General features: G+C 42.6%; 1 protein-coding gene across 21 annotated transcripts in view; it reads right to left on the minus strand.

The window, feature by feature from the left end:
• Window positions 1-14,697, minus strand: part of CAMK2G (calcium/calmodulin dependent protein kinase II gamma) — a 118,451-nt gene that overhangs the window by 16,973 nt on the left and 86,781 nt on the right. For 12 of the 21 annotated variants that reach the window (XM_054637668.2, XM_054637665.2, XM_054637681.2 and 9 more), the window contains one exon: window positions 11,590-11,630. In XM_054637668.2, coding sequence (XP_054493643.2) covers window positions 11,590-11,630 — 41 coding nt within the window. Of the gene's footprint in view, window positions 1-2,921; window positions 2,955-11,589; window positions 11,631-14,697 lie in introns of all 21 variants that reach the window. The other 9 variants (XM_077183221.1, XM_077183222.1, XM_077183223.1 and 6 more) reach the window with 1 other exon arrangement.

Below are 14,697 nucleotides of genomic sequence, written 5' to 3' on the forward strand. Positions count from 1 at the left end.
ACGTCTCTTTTGCCACTGAACGCCAGCAGCAAGGTCAAAATTGCCTCTGCAGGAGCCTCACTCACACTCCTCAGTTTACAGATCAGGGCACCTGATGGGAGCTCACAGTAGTGTATGCCCTCATTGCAGTGGCTCTCTATCCCACTCAGGGAGTGCAAACTCATACTGCAAAACATCAGGCCCTCATCACCACACCACAAACACCACAAAGAATTGAAAAGTGAAATGCTAAGCTGGAAAACATCTGCCAAAGGTATAATTATGTCAACCAGTGACAGATCTTATAAGACCGAGACTTAACAAACACCTACTAATTCAGCTTTTCTTCACAAGCAACAGGTCTTGGCTTAACTATCCATTTTGGAGAGGGAGAGAGGAGAAACAAAAGAGGAAGATGGGGCACATGGAGGGGGGAGGAAGTACAAGAAAGAGAGGCAGAAATGAACTCTTTGGAAGTCTGTGGGGAAAAATCCCAAACATTTACACTCAAACTCCAACTTAAGAAAGGAGAAATACCGCAGAAATTATGGTTTGCTGCCTCTTTCTATACATCCCTGCATTGTCCTAAGACTCTGGCCTTCCAAGAGTTTTGTTTTATGCATGTCTTTCCAGCCTGATGGCAGAAGAGATGACAGGTCACTGTAGATCAACCTGAAAAAGTTAATCCCAAGCTATTTTATGGCACAAACTTCTGACAATGGTCCACCTCTCCACACAGCACTGAGGCTCTTGTACTTCTTCAGAAACAGTCATCCTAATGCAGAGATCTATCTTCCAAACCTCTTCCAGTGAGAGGAAGGTAACCCATTTTTCTTATCCCACTGGGATAAGAAGATAAAATTAGCACGGAAGAAGCTATACAAAAATAATTCCACTGGTTTGGAAGGCTTTATAACTAAAAGGCCAAATGAGAAAAAAACCCAACAAAACGACCAAAACCTAAACAAACATCCACAAAGCCACTGTTCCAAATAAAAAGTTGACAACAGCCTGTTAGGAGTGTTATGTTGCCTTATAAAGTGCAAAGCCCCACACACTCAAAGCACACAGCCTACCCTCCAGTCTGCACTGAGCACCCAGCTCACCCACAATATTCTTCCCCAGCCAGTGGGCTGAAGGACAACCAAGTTTGCTAGTCCAGAATTGGATAGCATTTTACTGCAGGATAGTGTCCCAATGAAATTGGAGGCAGCTTAGCCTGCATGTTTTTCACAGCTCTTTCTCAGGTGAAGGAAGGTATCTGACATATTGAGCTTCCTGCACACACATCCTGTGGCCATCTAACCACGTGCTCTTCCCTGGAACAAGCCAGCCTTTCCTTCCCAGAGGTGCAGGCAGCACAGCCAACTCTTACCCCTCCTTCCCCCCTGCTGCCAGCCAGCATCAGTCACTGGCCAGGGCACAGTCCTTGGTAATTCTATACAACTCAAGTTAAAAGAGGCCCATTCACCTAAAAAAGGTGCTAGGTCCTTCTTAAGATCTGTAACACAATTCGTTTTGGCACAGCAGTTGGCAACATTTCCTGAGCTCGACAAGAGACAGACAGACAGACAGACAGGCACGAGCAAAACAGAGGGTGCAAGAGAAAGAAAACAGACCAGTGCTCATATCGTAGGGACACACACACATAGCCAACTAAAAGAAACTACCAATACATGGGCCGTGTCTGGTTATTCAGCCACTTTCACTGCTTCCATATTTTCAGAGGCTGACGCTTACATGCTTTACATATCCCAACTGCTTTAAAACAATATGCAAAGAGAATTTAAGTATTGCTGGCAGTAGGCAAATTTAAGTATTGCTGGCAGAAGGGCAAGAAAGGCAAAGTGAACTTCTGCCCCACATAAAAGGCAGGGCTGGTGAAAAGTTAGTCACTCACTTCAGATTTTCAAAGCAGTACTTTGGGATTACTTTTTTTGTGGGTTTTTTTTTACACAGTTTTAAGGTGTCATTGAAGGAGGAAGAGGAGAAATATCTTCCAGGTAGTAATGAAAAAACAATTATTCTGCTGTCTTGGTACTGTAACATTCCCACCTCTATCTGAAATGGGAGAAATCCTTTCTGTTATTTTTCTGTGCATAGGAGATAATACAATAACTAATTCTTGTCCTTTGGTTACTGTTCATATCTTGGTGTCAAAGTGTGTCATTGGGCCGTGTATGACTTCTGACAATATGACACTGGCCAATTTCCTCTTTGAACCCTTGAGAGTGGATTTGACTATTTTTTAAACAAATTCTATAAATGTCAAACACCTTGATGGATGAAAAAGGAAATGAACAGGACAGGGGGGCAGTTACTGGGTATTTGGTCATGCTGGGATACATAAACAAGATCGGGACAAAAGGAAGTTTTGGATTATAAAGGCTCTGAACAAACCTTTTCAGTAAGTATGCTAAAAATAGAAGTGACCAGGCAGCTCTGAGCTGCGCAGTGGTGCTGTGCCCACACATTTCATCTGAACAGTGGAGCCCCATCAGTCTCTGCCACATTTGGAGTGACTCCCAGTTTGTTCTACACTGCAAGACTCCTATCAAGGATGGCAGCACCAACACCAGGCAAAGCACCTGTTCCTCTTTTTGGCACCTCTGCAACAGAATGACAAAGCCTCCTGTCCAGGAAGGCACACACCTGCTCTGCTGAGCCCAGGAGACCACTGTCTTTTTTCATTTCACACTCAGAGCACACAAAGTCAAACTGAGTTGCCAGCAGCTGGATTTTCTGCACAAAATGGGAGCTGTATGTGGCCAGAGGATCATAGAGCCCTTTTTGTGAGAACATGGACCCCTGGGTGCACACTGACCCCCCCGGCCACCCCCTGGCACGGACATGCTATGTAGGGTGATGAGCACAAGCCGAGCGTGCATGGCATGGAGAATGGCGGAGGCACGAATCGCAGGCAGCTTACGGGAGGTGCTCACCATCAAATGCACACTGGAGCTCGACTTCCTTTTCTGGACACATCATTGAGAGAGGGAAAGAGAAGGGAAGAGAGGAGATGAGAAGAAAAGCACAGAAACTATTCACACATTAGTGTGCCAGCAAGGGCCCCCCTGCCAATAATGCTCCCCTGAGGCAGGTATAAGCAGCAGCAGAAATGCACAGACACGGAAAAAAGGAACAGAGAGAAAAGTCACCATTAAAGCACACAACTACACACCAGAGGAAAGGGCAGGGCTGAAGACCCCCATCTCCTCAAACACTGAGGTCAGAATATAGGTGCCCCACACACTGATATAAGGGGAGAAGAAGAGAGAGCAATATATGTGCACAAGATATGGGATAGAAGGGGGTGTCTCTCTGTGCTCTCCCACCTCAGAAAATGGGGCAGCTTCCCCAGCCAAACTGAAGAGGTAGGCAGAAACCCCCTGTGTGTTCACATTTGGAGAATGCAGAGTGTGTTTGCAACTCAAACTACAGGGTAGGGAGGAGGCCACAACAGAAAGGCACACAGGGACGGACGAAAGAAGAGGGAACTTGTGTGCATAGCATGGGGAGGAGAAAGGCTCCCTCACATTGAATTTGGGCCTGATTGGAGAGGTAATGCTCAAACAAAGTAAGACAGAAGCACTCAACAGCTAGAGCACTTTGCACTCAGATATTGGGAGAAGAACAAACAGGTTCAAACACTACTCAACCTTCTTGGACTCTACTCTTGTTTAATGGCATTTTCAGTCATCTTCAAAAACACCTTCACACCAAATTGCACTCTCCAGTAAATGAGGCTCAGCATGCAGTTCCCTCCTTTTTCACTAAACTCTTGGAGTCATCCAGTTCAAGCTGAGCCTGGCAGGTCATTCAGCATTACAATGCTATGCCTTCCCCTTACTGTCTCCATGTGCATGTTCCATCTCCCCTCCTCCTTTGGTACTATCTAGGCTATTTCTCTGCTGCTTACTACAGTCTAGCCCACAGAGTGGTATAGCACAGTACACCTCGTGCCAGTCAAAACCCACGATGGTGTGGGCTCAGTTCTGTAGCTCTGGACTCCTGCACACTACCACAGCACCCCCTGGAGCAGCCTGTGAACACAGAACAGGCCACGGAGCTGTGGCTCCCCACTCCATACACTTACTGAGTCTTCAGAGCTCTTACCTTGAAGATTGCCTTCATCCCTGCTGTCCTTGCATCAGAGCTGCTCAATCACACACAAACACTGGCATGTGTTTGGAAGCAGAAGTGCCCATGTTCACCTCATACCCAGAACCACATTCCTATCCCACTATACAGTCCACAGTCACATAGGCACTGCATGAACAGACTCAAACTAGCAAAGCTTCTGCCTCATCTGATCTTTAATTCCAGAACAGATAGACTCTGATCTGATCACCATTTGGCTCACAAATCTTCCATTTCATGGAGGCGTAACACAGGGCTTGTCATTACATGGTGTACAAATTTGTGTTTCCTCTCATTTCTTTCAGGACAATTTAGCTTCTCCACGGGCTTTTCCTCAAGGTAGAACTAAAATAGCATCTACTACCAGTACATGGATATAATCCTTAGACTGCCATCAACTCAGAGAGATCCTTGTACCCCATCACAACAGGGAATTTGTGGAAATTCACAACAATGAAAAACTACTGGTTTTACTTTTAATGCATCCTGTAAGTTGCAGCAGACAAAAAGGAACTATATGGATACTGAGGTAAACCCGTCCCTAAGAAAGACAATCTCATTTGAAATTCATACAGACTTCCAGTAAGTTACAAAAGAAAAAAGGGACAGAAAATGTTAAGATACAAGCATAAGGTTCAATAGGAAAAGAATCAACTAAACCATGTGGAAAACAAACACCCTCCTACACAGAGGCACAAGTAACACTGACACAGGAGGAAACAGAACCCTCTGCAGATCAGAACTTAATTAGAGTACAAGCTAAATTTAAAACAGTGTTAGTCTATTACAGGGCATGATGTAGTGTAGAAATCCCAGAAAGGACATTATTCCTGGCTACTATAATAACACAGGGAACAAAAGCTAGGTTGGCAGTATGAAAAGGGCAAGGAGTGATGTCTGTGTTAGGACCAGAGCATCAAAGTACTATGAAAATAAAAGACAGGTTAGATAATGCCAACATGAGACACTGGCAGGAAGTGCTAAAGCATCAAAATTTATTAAGTCAAATCATATACAAGGAAGTTACTAAACCAGATCCATCTCCCAGTACATCTTAACAGCTGCATCAGAACCATCTATTGTTACCTTCCCAAGGTGACTAGCTGAGTGAGCAAACCTTTTTGTTCTTCTTGTAAAGTGACTGCAACTTAGCAAAGTAAATAAGATAACAGAAGTTTAGCTATAGAGTTCTCTTTCCCTTCTATAACACAGAACCCTCTAAGAACTACTAGGCAGGGCAGAGATGTCCCAGGGAATGAAAAAAACTTGTTAAAGACAGACACAGCCTATGGCAAAGCACCTCACTGATCACTTAGAGAGTTTCCCTACACCTGAGTGACAAAACACTCTCCCAAAGGATTACAGACAACAAACCTAGGGATGAATATTTGTTACAGTTCTGTTTTTATTATGTGTGTGAATTTAGGTGTTCATCTCTCAAAGAGGAGCAGATTCTCTACAGTGAAACTTAAAGAACAGTCTTGCTTTAGGTAACAATCAACAGAAGTCAGCAGGTGACAGAAGACAATCTGAAGAATCACTTTCTCTTCAGCATGGCAGCAATACTAGAAATGGTGAGTGTAAATCATTCCACAGCACATACTAAAACATACTATAAGAAGCAGAGTGATTCCAAGCAAGGTCCCATTCATAGTCCCAGGAACTTAACATGGCTATTTTATTTTTATGACAGCTTTCTGTGTTTCCATTTTCTACATGCAGTTTTCCCCCAGTCTGATACTGACAGTATTTATGTTAAAATATCATGCTTGCAGGAACTCATATTCCTATGGAGAGTATAGTCATTTCAGAACTTAAGGTAGGAAAAAAATATTGAACTAAAAGCAGATCATCATAGTGAGAGTCATCTTGAACCAGCAAATTTGAGGCCCTATTTCTACTTCTACTTTAGCCCTTTTGTGTGATGCTGAGCAAATAATTTAATCTTTGTCAATCCATCTTCTCTCTTGCCCTTTTGTCAGCTTGTCTATTTAAATTGTAAGCTAAGAGGCAGGGATTTTCTGCTTAGCCACCACTAGCTAAGCACACTGGACCCTTGATCTCAGCTGGTGTTTCCAGGCATTACAACAATGCAGTGAAAAAACTGACTGCATCAAAGATGGATATAATGTGCTACTGGATGTCAGCACTCAGACAGATCTAAAGCACTCCCCAGGTGTCTTGCATAACACAGTTCAGCACAAAACTCTGCTGTTCAGATGAACTTGGGCTCTCCCCGTTTAGCTTCACCAAAACAATCAGTTACACTTTAAACAGTATGGCTTTAAGATTATAACAAGTCCAGATACACAGATAGGAGCATTAACTCCTGTTGGCCACTGTGTGAATGTTACTTGACTCTTGCAGATTTTATAGTTGCTTTACCTTGCTACTGTGCCTTCTCTGTTTAAGGCATGCTTTCACCAACTGCTTCCCAGCAGCCATGCCAATTTACAGAGCATCCTTCCTTCCCCATATACTCTTTACTGGGCAAAGGACAGGCAAAGTGGTACTCATCAGGCATAACATGTACACTTACTGCAATATTTCTTACAAACAGCAGAACAAATGGCATTTGGTACCTCTTTGCAGTTATGTAACATATAGGGCAGATTTTAGAACATTAACCTTGTTAAACCAAATGAATGGATTTTTCCTCTTTCAGTCGAGTTCTGCTTTCAGCTGTGCTATTCAGCTTTTACTGGGAAAGAAAACAGAGTGCATATGGCAGAAAGACAAGGTAGAAAATCAACTGACTTGGCAAAGCATTGCAAGTGAATGCTGTTAAAATCTCCTGCACCCCACAGCATGCTCCACAATTTACTATCCACATAATGTTACAGGGGGCCTGAAGAACATTATTGATATAATTTTATAAATCGTTGTCACAAACCCAAGTGGTCAGAAGTAAACAGCAAAGAAAAAAAGAAACTGACAAAGAAATTAGAGAAGGATCAATTAAAAAATAATTACCATTACATGCTTAACTGAAAATAAGACTTAGTGCATTAAAAAATTCTGATTATAGAAATGGGTCTTACAGGCCCTGCTAGAACTGGCAACACACACAACTTCTCACACCAGCAGGAAGTAAAATACCCCTTTGGACCTTTGGAAAAAAGGGAACATGACTCTTTGAAGTGCTACCCAGAGACAAAAAAAAAAAAAAAAAAAAAAAAAAAAAAAAAAAAAAAAAAAAAAATCAGCAGTAGGACTGTAACACTCACTACAGGGAGCCCAGACCCCGACAAGCTTAGAGGAAGGACACTCAGCATAAGCATAAAGTGTCCTTAATCTTCATCCAGGTGTTTACCCCAGCCCACTCCTTAACCCCTCTCACCTTGCAGTAGATGGCAACTCCACATAACAGTCATACAGTCATAAAGGGGAACAAGAAAGCAAATAAATCTGATTTGAAAGTATCTAAAGTAAATTTTTTAATGGTAGATGCACAACATTGCTCATAAATTTAGAATCTTAAAAAAATACCTGGGACCTACAGAGATGACCACAAGATAGGTGGTATCTTACAGGGGCTCTGCAACTCGTCACTCAGGATCTTCTAGCCTCACTTTCTGGATTTGAAAGCAGAAAACCATATTCCTTGGGGAGAAAACTTGGCCCTTCCTGCTCCTACTCCAACAGCTTGGATCCAAATTCTGCTTGAAAAAAGTGAGTGCAGCACCACAAAGGTTTGGTGAGCAGGCAGAATTTAAGATTCAAGGCAGTTTAAATCATTCATTATTTAAGATAATGGAAAAGTTCTCAAGTGCCAAGCTGATGAAATATCTACCAATTAGCAGAATTAGTACTTGAAATAGAAGCAACAGTGCAAAATGAAAACCAGGAATGCTTCAAATAAAATTTGGAATGGAATTTGCTGGAGGGGGCAGTCATTTCTATGGAAATTTATCAAAACAACCCCAGTGTGGACACACTAGTATTGGGATTTAAAAAACGAGTTTCTTTCCTGTCCTCCCCTCCTGATTTAAACTTCTCCCACTGCCTTCCAAAATGGTCTGATCCAAGTAAAATGCATGCATCCTCATTGCTTTAGTGCTAAACTTTCTTCAGCAAAGGATTTGAACCTATTGCTAGAGAAACAATAATTGTGCTTTTTTTTTTAGTATCAGCTCAACACAACTCACGCTAGTTCCTCCTATCACCATGTATGACTATCAAAGCATTCCTCTCTCATTTATGCTAAGTTAGCAAGTACATGCTGTACTTTGCATCAGAAATTCACCAACACACATTTTCATGGAGTTATTTGGAATAAAACTCAAGAAAGATGTGTATGTCTCACTCAAGCTTGTGTAATACTATGTAATAGAAATTCCTACTATCCTTGTCAAACAATGTGGAATTCTAGCACGGTCAGCTCTGAATACCAGCCAAAAAAAAGGGAAAGTTACCTTGAACAGAGAGTAAATAAACACAAACTGGTGGTGCTTTTTTCTCAATGTCTTTAAAGCCTTTAAGTTTTTCACTAGTGTAATAATCTATTTGTGGAAGAAATACTCTTTCAATTCTTATCTACTTTGTGGATATCTGTGACAACAGTCTTATGGTGCATAGTCACCCTGGATCAGATAAAACCAATGAAGAAACTGAAACATATTTCCTCTCAAATCTCCATCAAGAGTTGATTTCCAAGAACGTTGTAAGAGACAAACAGAAAACTCTACAATCAAACAAACCAGTCTTCTTATCTGGAGGAAACATGAGAAACAGCCTAACCAGATGGCATGTGGTCAGCAGCAGACTCCAGTTAGAAGTACAGCATGCAGTGCTTGTTCTAAACCTGCACTGGATGTAGAATAATTTACATAGGAAGTGGGAGTGAAAAAGCTGAAAATCTGGTTGGTGTTCAAGCCATGGTATTTGTGCTCTGCACTACTGCAATGGGCAGAAAATCGTTGTTAGCCACAAGTAACACCAGATGCTCTTACCTCAACCAGACACTGGCACAAGTTGTTTGTCAGAACTCTACAGGGTGAGAAAGTGAGTGGAGCTAAAATTACACATTCCCTGCATAAGGAGCAACATGTGACAAGTATGGTGGTCACAATGGTGAGGCCACCAACCAGACAGTGACCAGCACAAAGCCTGTCCTCAGCAGTCCACGGGCCAGTACTGCTCCAACAAGCAAATGGACGTGGTAAAAGACTACATTTCAAATGGGATGCAGCACCCATTACAGTAGGGCAAAGAAAGAGATAAGCATGTAGACACAGAAATTCTACAACAGAAGTGTTAAGGATGTCCTACTAACACACACAGAGTACTATGTATTCTCTGTCTTGTCCAAGCTTAGCACTGGGGGAAAACAACTTGTACTTTTAAAAGTCTGTATTATTGAGCACAAGAGTAACTCAAAACAGGAGTTTTAATAAGAAACACATTATTTATTTCTGTGTTTTTAACACTTACAGAAATGAGGACTCAAAATCCATACCTGAAGATAGACACCATTTAGGGAAAATGGGAAGCTTAAACACCTGTCCTGGGGGGCCTCAGCCCAGGGTGATCATGAGCAATGCACCTCATGAACAACACCAAGGCTCACACTGCAAAGCCAGACTGCTGTAACCCTTTGGAGGGAGGAAGCTGCATGGACTCTTGACTGCAGGTCTCCAGTGTCCTGCAGAAGCAGTGGTTTCCTGAGGACAATCTCATTCACCATGAACAGAGAATGCTATGCTCTCTAATATACCTTCCACTTTATCCAAGTATTCAATTACACATTCGAGGAGCAACATACACTGCAAAGGGATGAAGAAAAGTAAATCCAGAATTATTCTTTTCACAGAGGAAGACATTGTGTACTCCATGAACCAAACACCACAAGCTTTCTATGGAGCTGGAAGGTTCTAACATACAGGCTCTCCTTGTAACTACATTACCAGGAAGTTGTGCCTCAAGATTTACGTGTACATCCTTTGCCCATTTTTTGAATATTTTAACCCAAGATGTGACACTCCCTGAAAGCTCGTTAGAAATCAAGAATCCTAAGAAGAAAGCCACTTTTTATCTAGATGGGTAGCAAAACTTTGTAGACATGTTGATACCTGCTGTTTTTCCAATTACTTCTCCCCTGCCTCATTGAGATTTTGAAGCAAGCACCTGTTGGCTCTCATTTCACAACATTAGGGATAATCCATTCTTATTCCACTGGAATTCTACTGTAATATTTTAAATATCAACAGATGCAACAACTCTAACACACTTGCTGTACTAGTGTGCATGTGTTCAATGCATGTCTGTACAAGAGGCAGGCTGGTGCAATGGCCAAAATCTCACTCTTGCGGGCACATACCAAAGACAAGAATCTTAGGGCAGGAACAGCATTTTCACAGAGCATTTTGATCCAAAAATAAACAAACCCCAAAACCTGGATGTCAATAGGGCAGAATACTGCAGAACTGTAAGAATACATGTTTTATTAGAGCAGTCCCAAAAACAAACACAACTCTTCTGAAAACACCTCTTTTTTCAGCACCCTGCTTGTACTGTGAGCCCTCTGGGAACAAAGCCTCATTAAAATGGAAAAGGGCTCATAGAGCAGGAGAGAACAAGTGTGCTGGTCCTACAGTGTGAATGTCAGCCCCCCAGCAGAGGGAGAATGAAGACTGCCACAGTGCTAAACCAGGAGATGAACTGTTCCACCTAACAGCTGTGGAGAAAGGTCTGGTCTTCAAAGGAAAATGCAAGCAAATGAATCCAACTCTTCTTTTCCATGTGGAGGACAATTATCCTTAAGAACAGTTAGGGGAGGACCATGCTCTAGCCTATAATTGTCTCTCCTCCAGTACCAGACAATAAAGGGCTGCTGCCTGCAACAACAGAGCCTTGGCAAGGGCCTGTGTGATCTCCAGAAATAAAGGATGACCATGCAACACAAAGAGTGACACTGAAGTGGGGAAAAAATAATTCCCTTCAGAGGGGAACAGGAGAGTGCCTCAACTTCAGGCACATGAATTGAACTTTTTACACAATCCTTAGTTTCCGTTCTGTCCAAATATGAACATTTGGAGGCTCCTCCTTCTCCACCCTTCTTCCCAGCTCAGCCTTCAGCATCTGTCCAAGTGAGTAGACCAAGAAACTTCCATGGGGTCTGCTGGCTGTATCATCAGTCATTCACAATTGCTCTATGCAATTTTCACAGTCAGAAGCACTGAACAGAACAGACTTGTCAGAGGCATGTGTAACAACTGAGCAAGTCCTTGGTCTTTCTAATCCAGTGCTGACCAGTTCTCCATACATCACAGAAAGGGGAAAAGGAATTCCTGCTGCTGCAACAGTGCACTTAGCTAGTTATGCATGTAAGGGACACTAAGATCCCACCCAGGGTTCCATAACAAGACACAGGGCTGTGTTTTTACCCTGGAAAGGGACAGGCACCAGAGAGACTGGCTGCCTTCTGTTCAGATGGTGGGAGAGACAGTGAATGGCAAAGCAAGAACTTACCTTCACTCCATCTGACTTCTTGTTCAGCAAGCTTTTGGCAGCTGTGGAGAAAAGCAGAAGTAGATCACATTTTGGTTTCAAGACTATCTTCTCTCTCTCCCCCTCTCCCAATTCTCTTAAAAATGCACAAAACTTCAGAAGGACAATCATCCTGCTAATTCCTCTCTAGCAGCAAGAGACCTGGAAAACAGGACAAGTCACTCATCAAATTCATCCTGATAGCAGAGGGTCATCTATCCTATCTATTGTTCACCTATTCAGGCAAAATACTACCACTTTCACCACATCAAGAAGACCAAGTCTGAAATGGTAATTTAGAGCTTCTCTGTCAATCCCCCACTCACACACTATGACCCCACCCAAAAGTGTCAGCAGTTACAGGGGAAAAGAAACCTTTCTGATTTTTGCAGCAGGATAAAGGCTGCACCTGTAAGTACAGCCATTCACATAACAGATGTGGTTTATAAAGGGGGTGCTGATAATACAGAAGCCTTTTAATTACTGTTATTCACAGTTTCTCTGGGGATAGCTGGGTAGCTAAAAGTGCAAAAGGCAGCATCTGAAAACTGAAAAAAAAAGGAAGAATGGCAAAAGAGATGGGGAACTAGGCTGAATTTCCTAATTGAAAGATAAAGATGCTCTGCTGTGCTCAACTTGAACAACTAGCACTACCAATGAAACTGAGAATGATAAGCACACACAGAGAGCCCACAACAAATGCCTACTTGGGAGTGATGAAGGAGCTGCTTCATCTATTATAGCAAAGTGGTGCATTAACCATGACTGTCAACAGCAAGACCCCATCTACAACTTCAACAGATACAAACCATTTCTTGTCTACTTATGAAGAATGTATTCAGTTGTATCAGCTTCTGTAAACAGCATGCAAGACAACTACTGCACCAACACAAGCTATGGCTCTCCTAAGCAGCTACCTTCTGGGACTGGGCACAGGGGTTTTAGGTGCAGCAAAGATGAGGCCTAGAGAAAAGGCAAGTCCTAAGACAATGCTGACATGACTGCTGAAATTCCCAAACACATACTGACCAACTTGCACAGAGTGCTCAGTCTCCCTAGAAGCAGCAACATTAGGCAAAAAAGGTTTTTGCAATACCTAAGCAACTGTTCAAATTTTATGTCAACCACATTTTCCACTCTGCTTTCTCTACAAGACCATACAGACATGGATTAACTACACAATATTAGCTGAGTTGGTGCAAATGACTACAGGATCTCCTCCCAACGGAGGTGGCACCCCATATAAGCTTACTAGAATCTTTGAATTGGTTTCCTAAATTCTACTCTCTAATGCAAGTATAAAGCTAGATTACAATTTTGTTTTCATTCCAGCTCTCAGAAGCCAAGAACATTGGAAGACCCTCATGCAGAGGTTTTCTGAATGTCATGTATCAAAACAAAGTGTTTCAATGTGCACACATAAATGTGGGCAAAGCAACTCATCCACCCTGCAACAGTCTCTTTTCTGAGTGTACACATATTAAAGCATTGCAAGACTGCAAGACAAGTAAGTTCTTGCCACCTTCAAGGCATGACAAAGGCTAGCTTGATTCTCCATGCAAGTGAGAAGGAGAACAATGTGACTATGGGGTCAAAAGGGATCCAGCATTCATACCACGCATGCATGAAGGCATCTCACACAACAACTGCTGAAAACAAGAAACTGTTACGGCCTTACAACACTTCAGAAGGAGTAAAGGATTCTGCAACTTAACAAATACGCCAAATGGGACATCCTTGAAGTGGGAAAAAAAAGCCACCATCAGAGAAGCAAAATAGTACCACCATATGTTCTGGGAACATCCCAGAGACAAGCAGGGAAGCAATATTTTTCACACTTTCTGCAGTTTTCCCACAACCTCACATTCATCTTTGTGGACAGAAGGCAGCTAAAACCACATTCTACAACATTAGAGCAAATTCAGCTGAGAGTCCCTCCCTGCAGCCCAGCACTATGTAATGCTGATCTGTGTTCCCTGGTGCAGCCTGCCCACCCAGCCTCCTTCCCTGATTGTAGCTCTGCAGGGCATACACTGCCCTCCCACAGCCCTGACTGCATCCTAGGACTGTAGAAAGAAACCTGGTCTGTGGTGTACTTGGTTCATGCACCATACTGTGTTTATAAAGAGCTGGAGAGCCCATGAAATGCATTTACACACAAAGATGACTCAGACACCTCAGACAACAGGGAAACACACAGGTCTACCCACAGATCAACCTGTACAAATTACAAGACACAAATAAAAGGGGATGCAAGAGGATTTTCTGCACAAGCAACAGACAAGACTTCCTGTAACAATAATCCTTTTAGAAGAGAGGCAGATTAGCAAAGAGACAACAGGAGGGGAAATATCCAAAGACACATGCAGACAGATTCTTTACCATTCCTCAAACAGTCTTGTACCAATGCTCTACTGTTTTCCAGGTGTGAGATGCTAGGACTAATTTTTTCTATCTTTCCCATTTCCTCTACATGTTAAAGGGATTAACTTCCCTCTTCTCTTAACTTCTAGAAGTTAAGAGTTCTTCTAGAATAAAGAAACATGAAAGCACATGCTGCTAACCCAGTAACTTAAAAACACAATTCTGTTCCTGGCTTAACAAGACACTCTTCAGTTAAACTCTGAAGAGAAACACAAAAGGCCTCTCCTGCACATACTCCTCCCTCTTCCCACATTTTTCAGTTCTGGCATCCATAGTAAACAGCCTGGGCTCTGGACCATGCTCCTGGCAGAAACACAAATCCTTAATGCTGAACTCATCAGCAATAAACACCAGACACTCTGGATGTACCAGAGCCAAGGGGGGACTGAAGAGGAAACTCACTGCAAAGGTAGCCATGGATAGTGCCTTCCCCACTGCCAGCCCCACTACTCCTCTTCCAGAGACAGCAACCCCTTCATCCAGCCTGTCCCTGGGCTTGCCCTGTCCTCAACTGCCAAAACTCAGGGACATTTCTCACTTCAGTTAAGTTTCCAGAGATTTTTTTTTTTTTTTTTTTTTTTTTTGGGATGCAGGAAGAATACTGAGGCTGTTTTTATTAAGTTTGACTAACTTATGATGCTAGTCTAACAAACAAGCCAAGTTCTG

Source organism: Agelaius phoeniceus, chromosome 9 (genome assembly GCF_051311805.1).
Source record: "Agelaius phoeniceus isolate bAgePho1 chromosome 9, bAgePho1.hap1, whole genome shotgun sequence".
NCBI lineage: Eukaryota > Metazoa > Chordata > Aves > Passeriformes > Icteridae > Agelaius > Agelaius phoeniceus.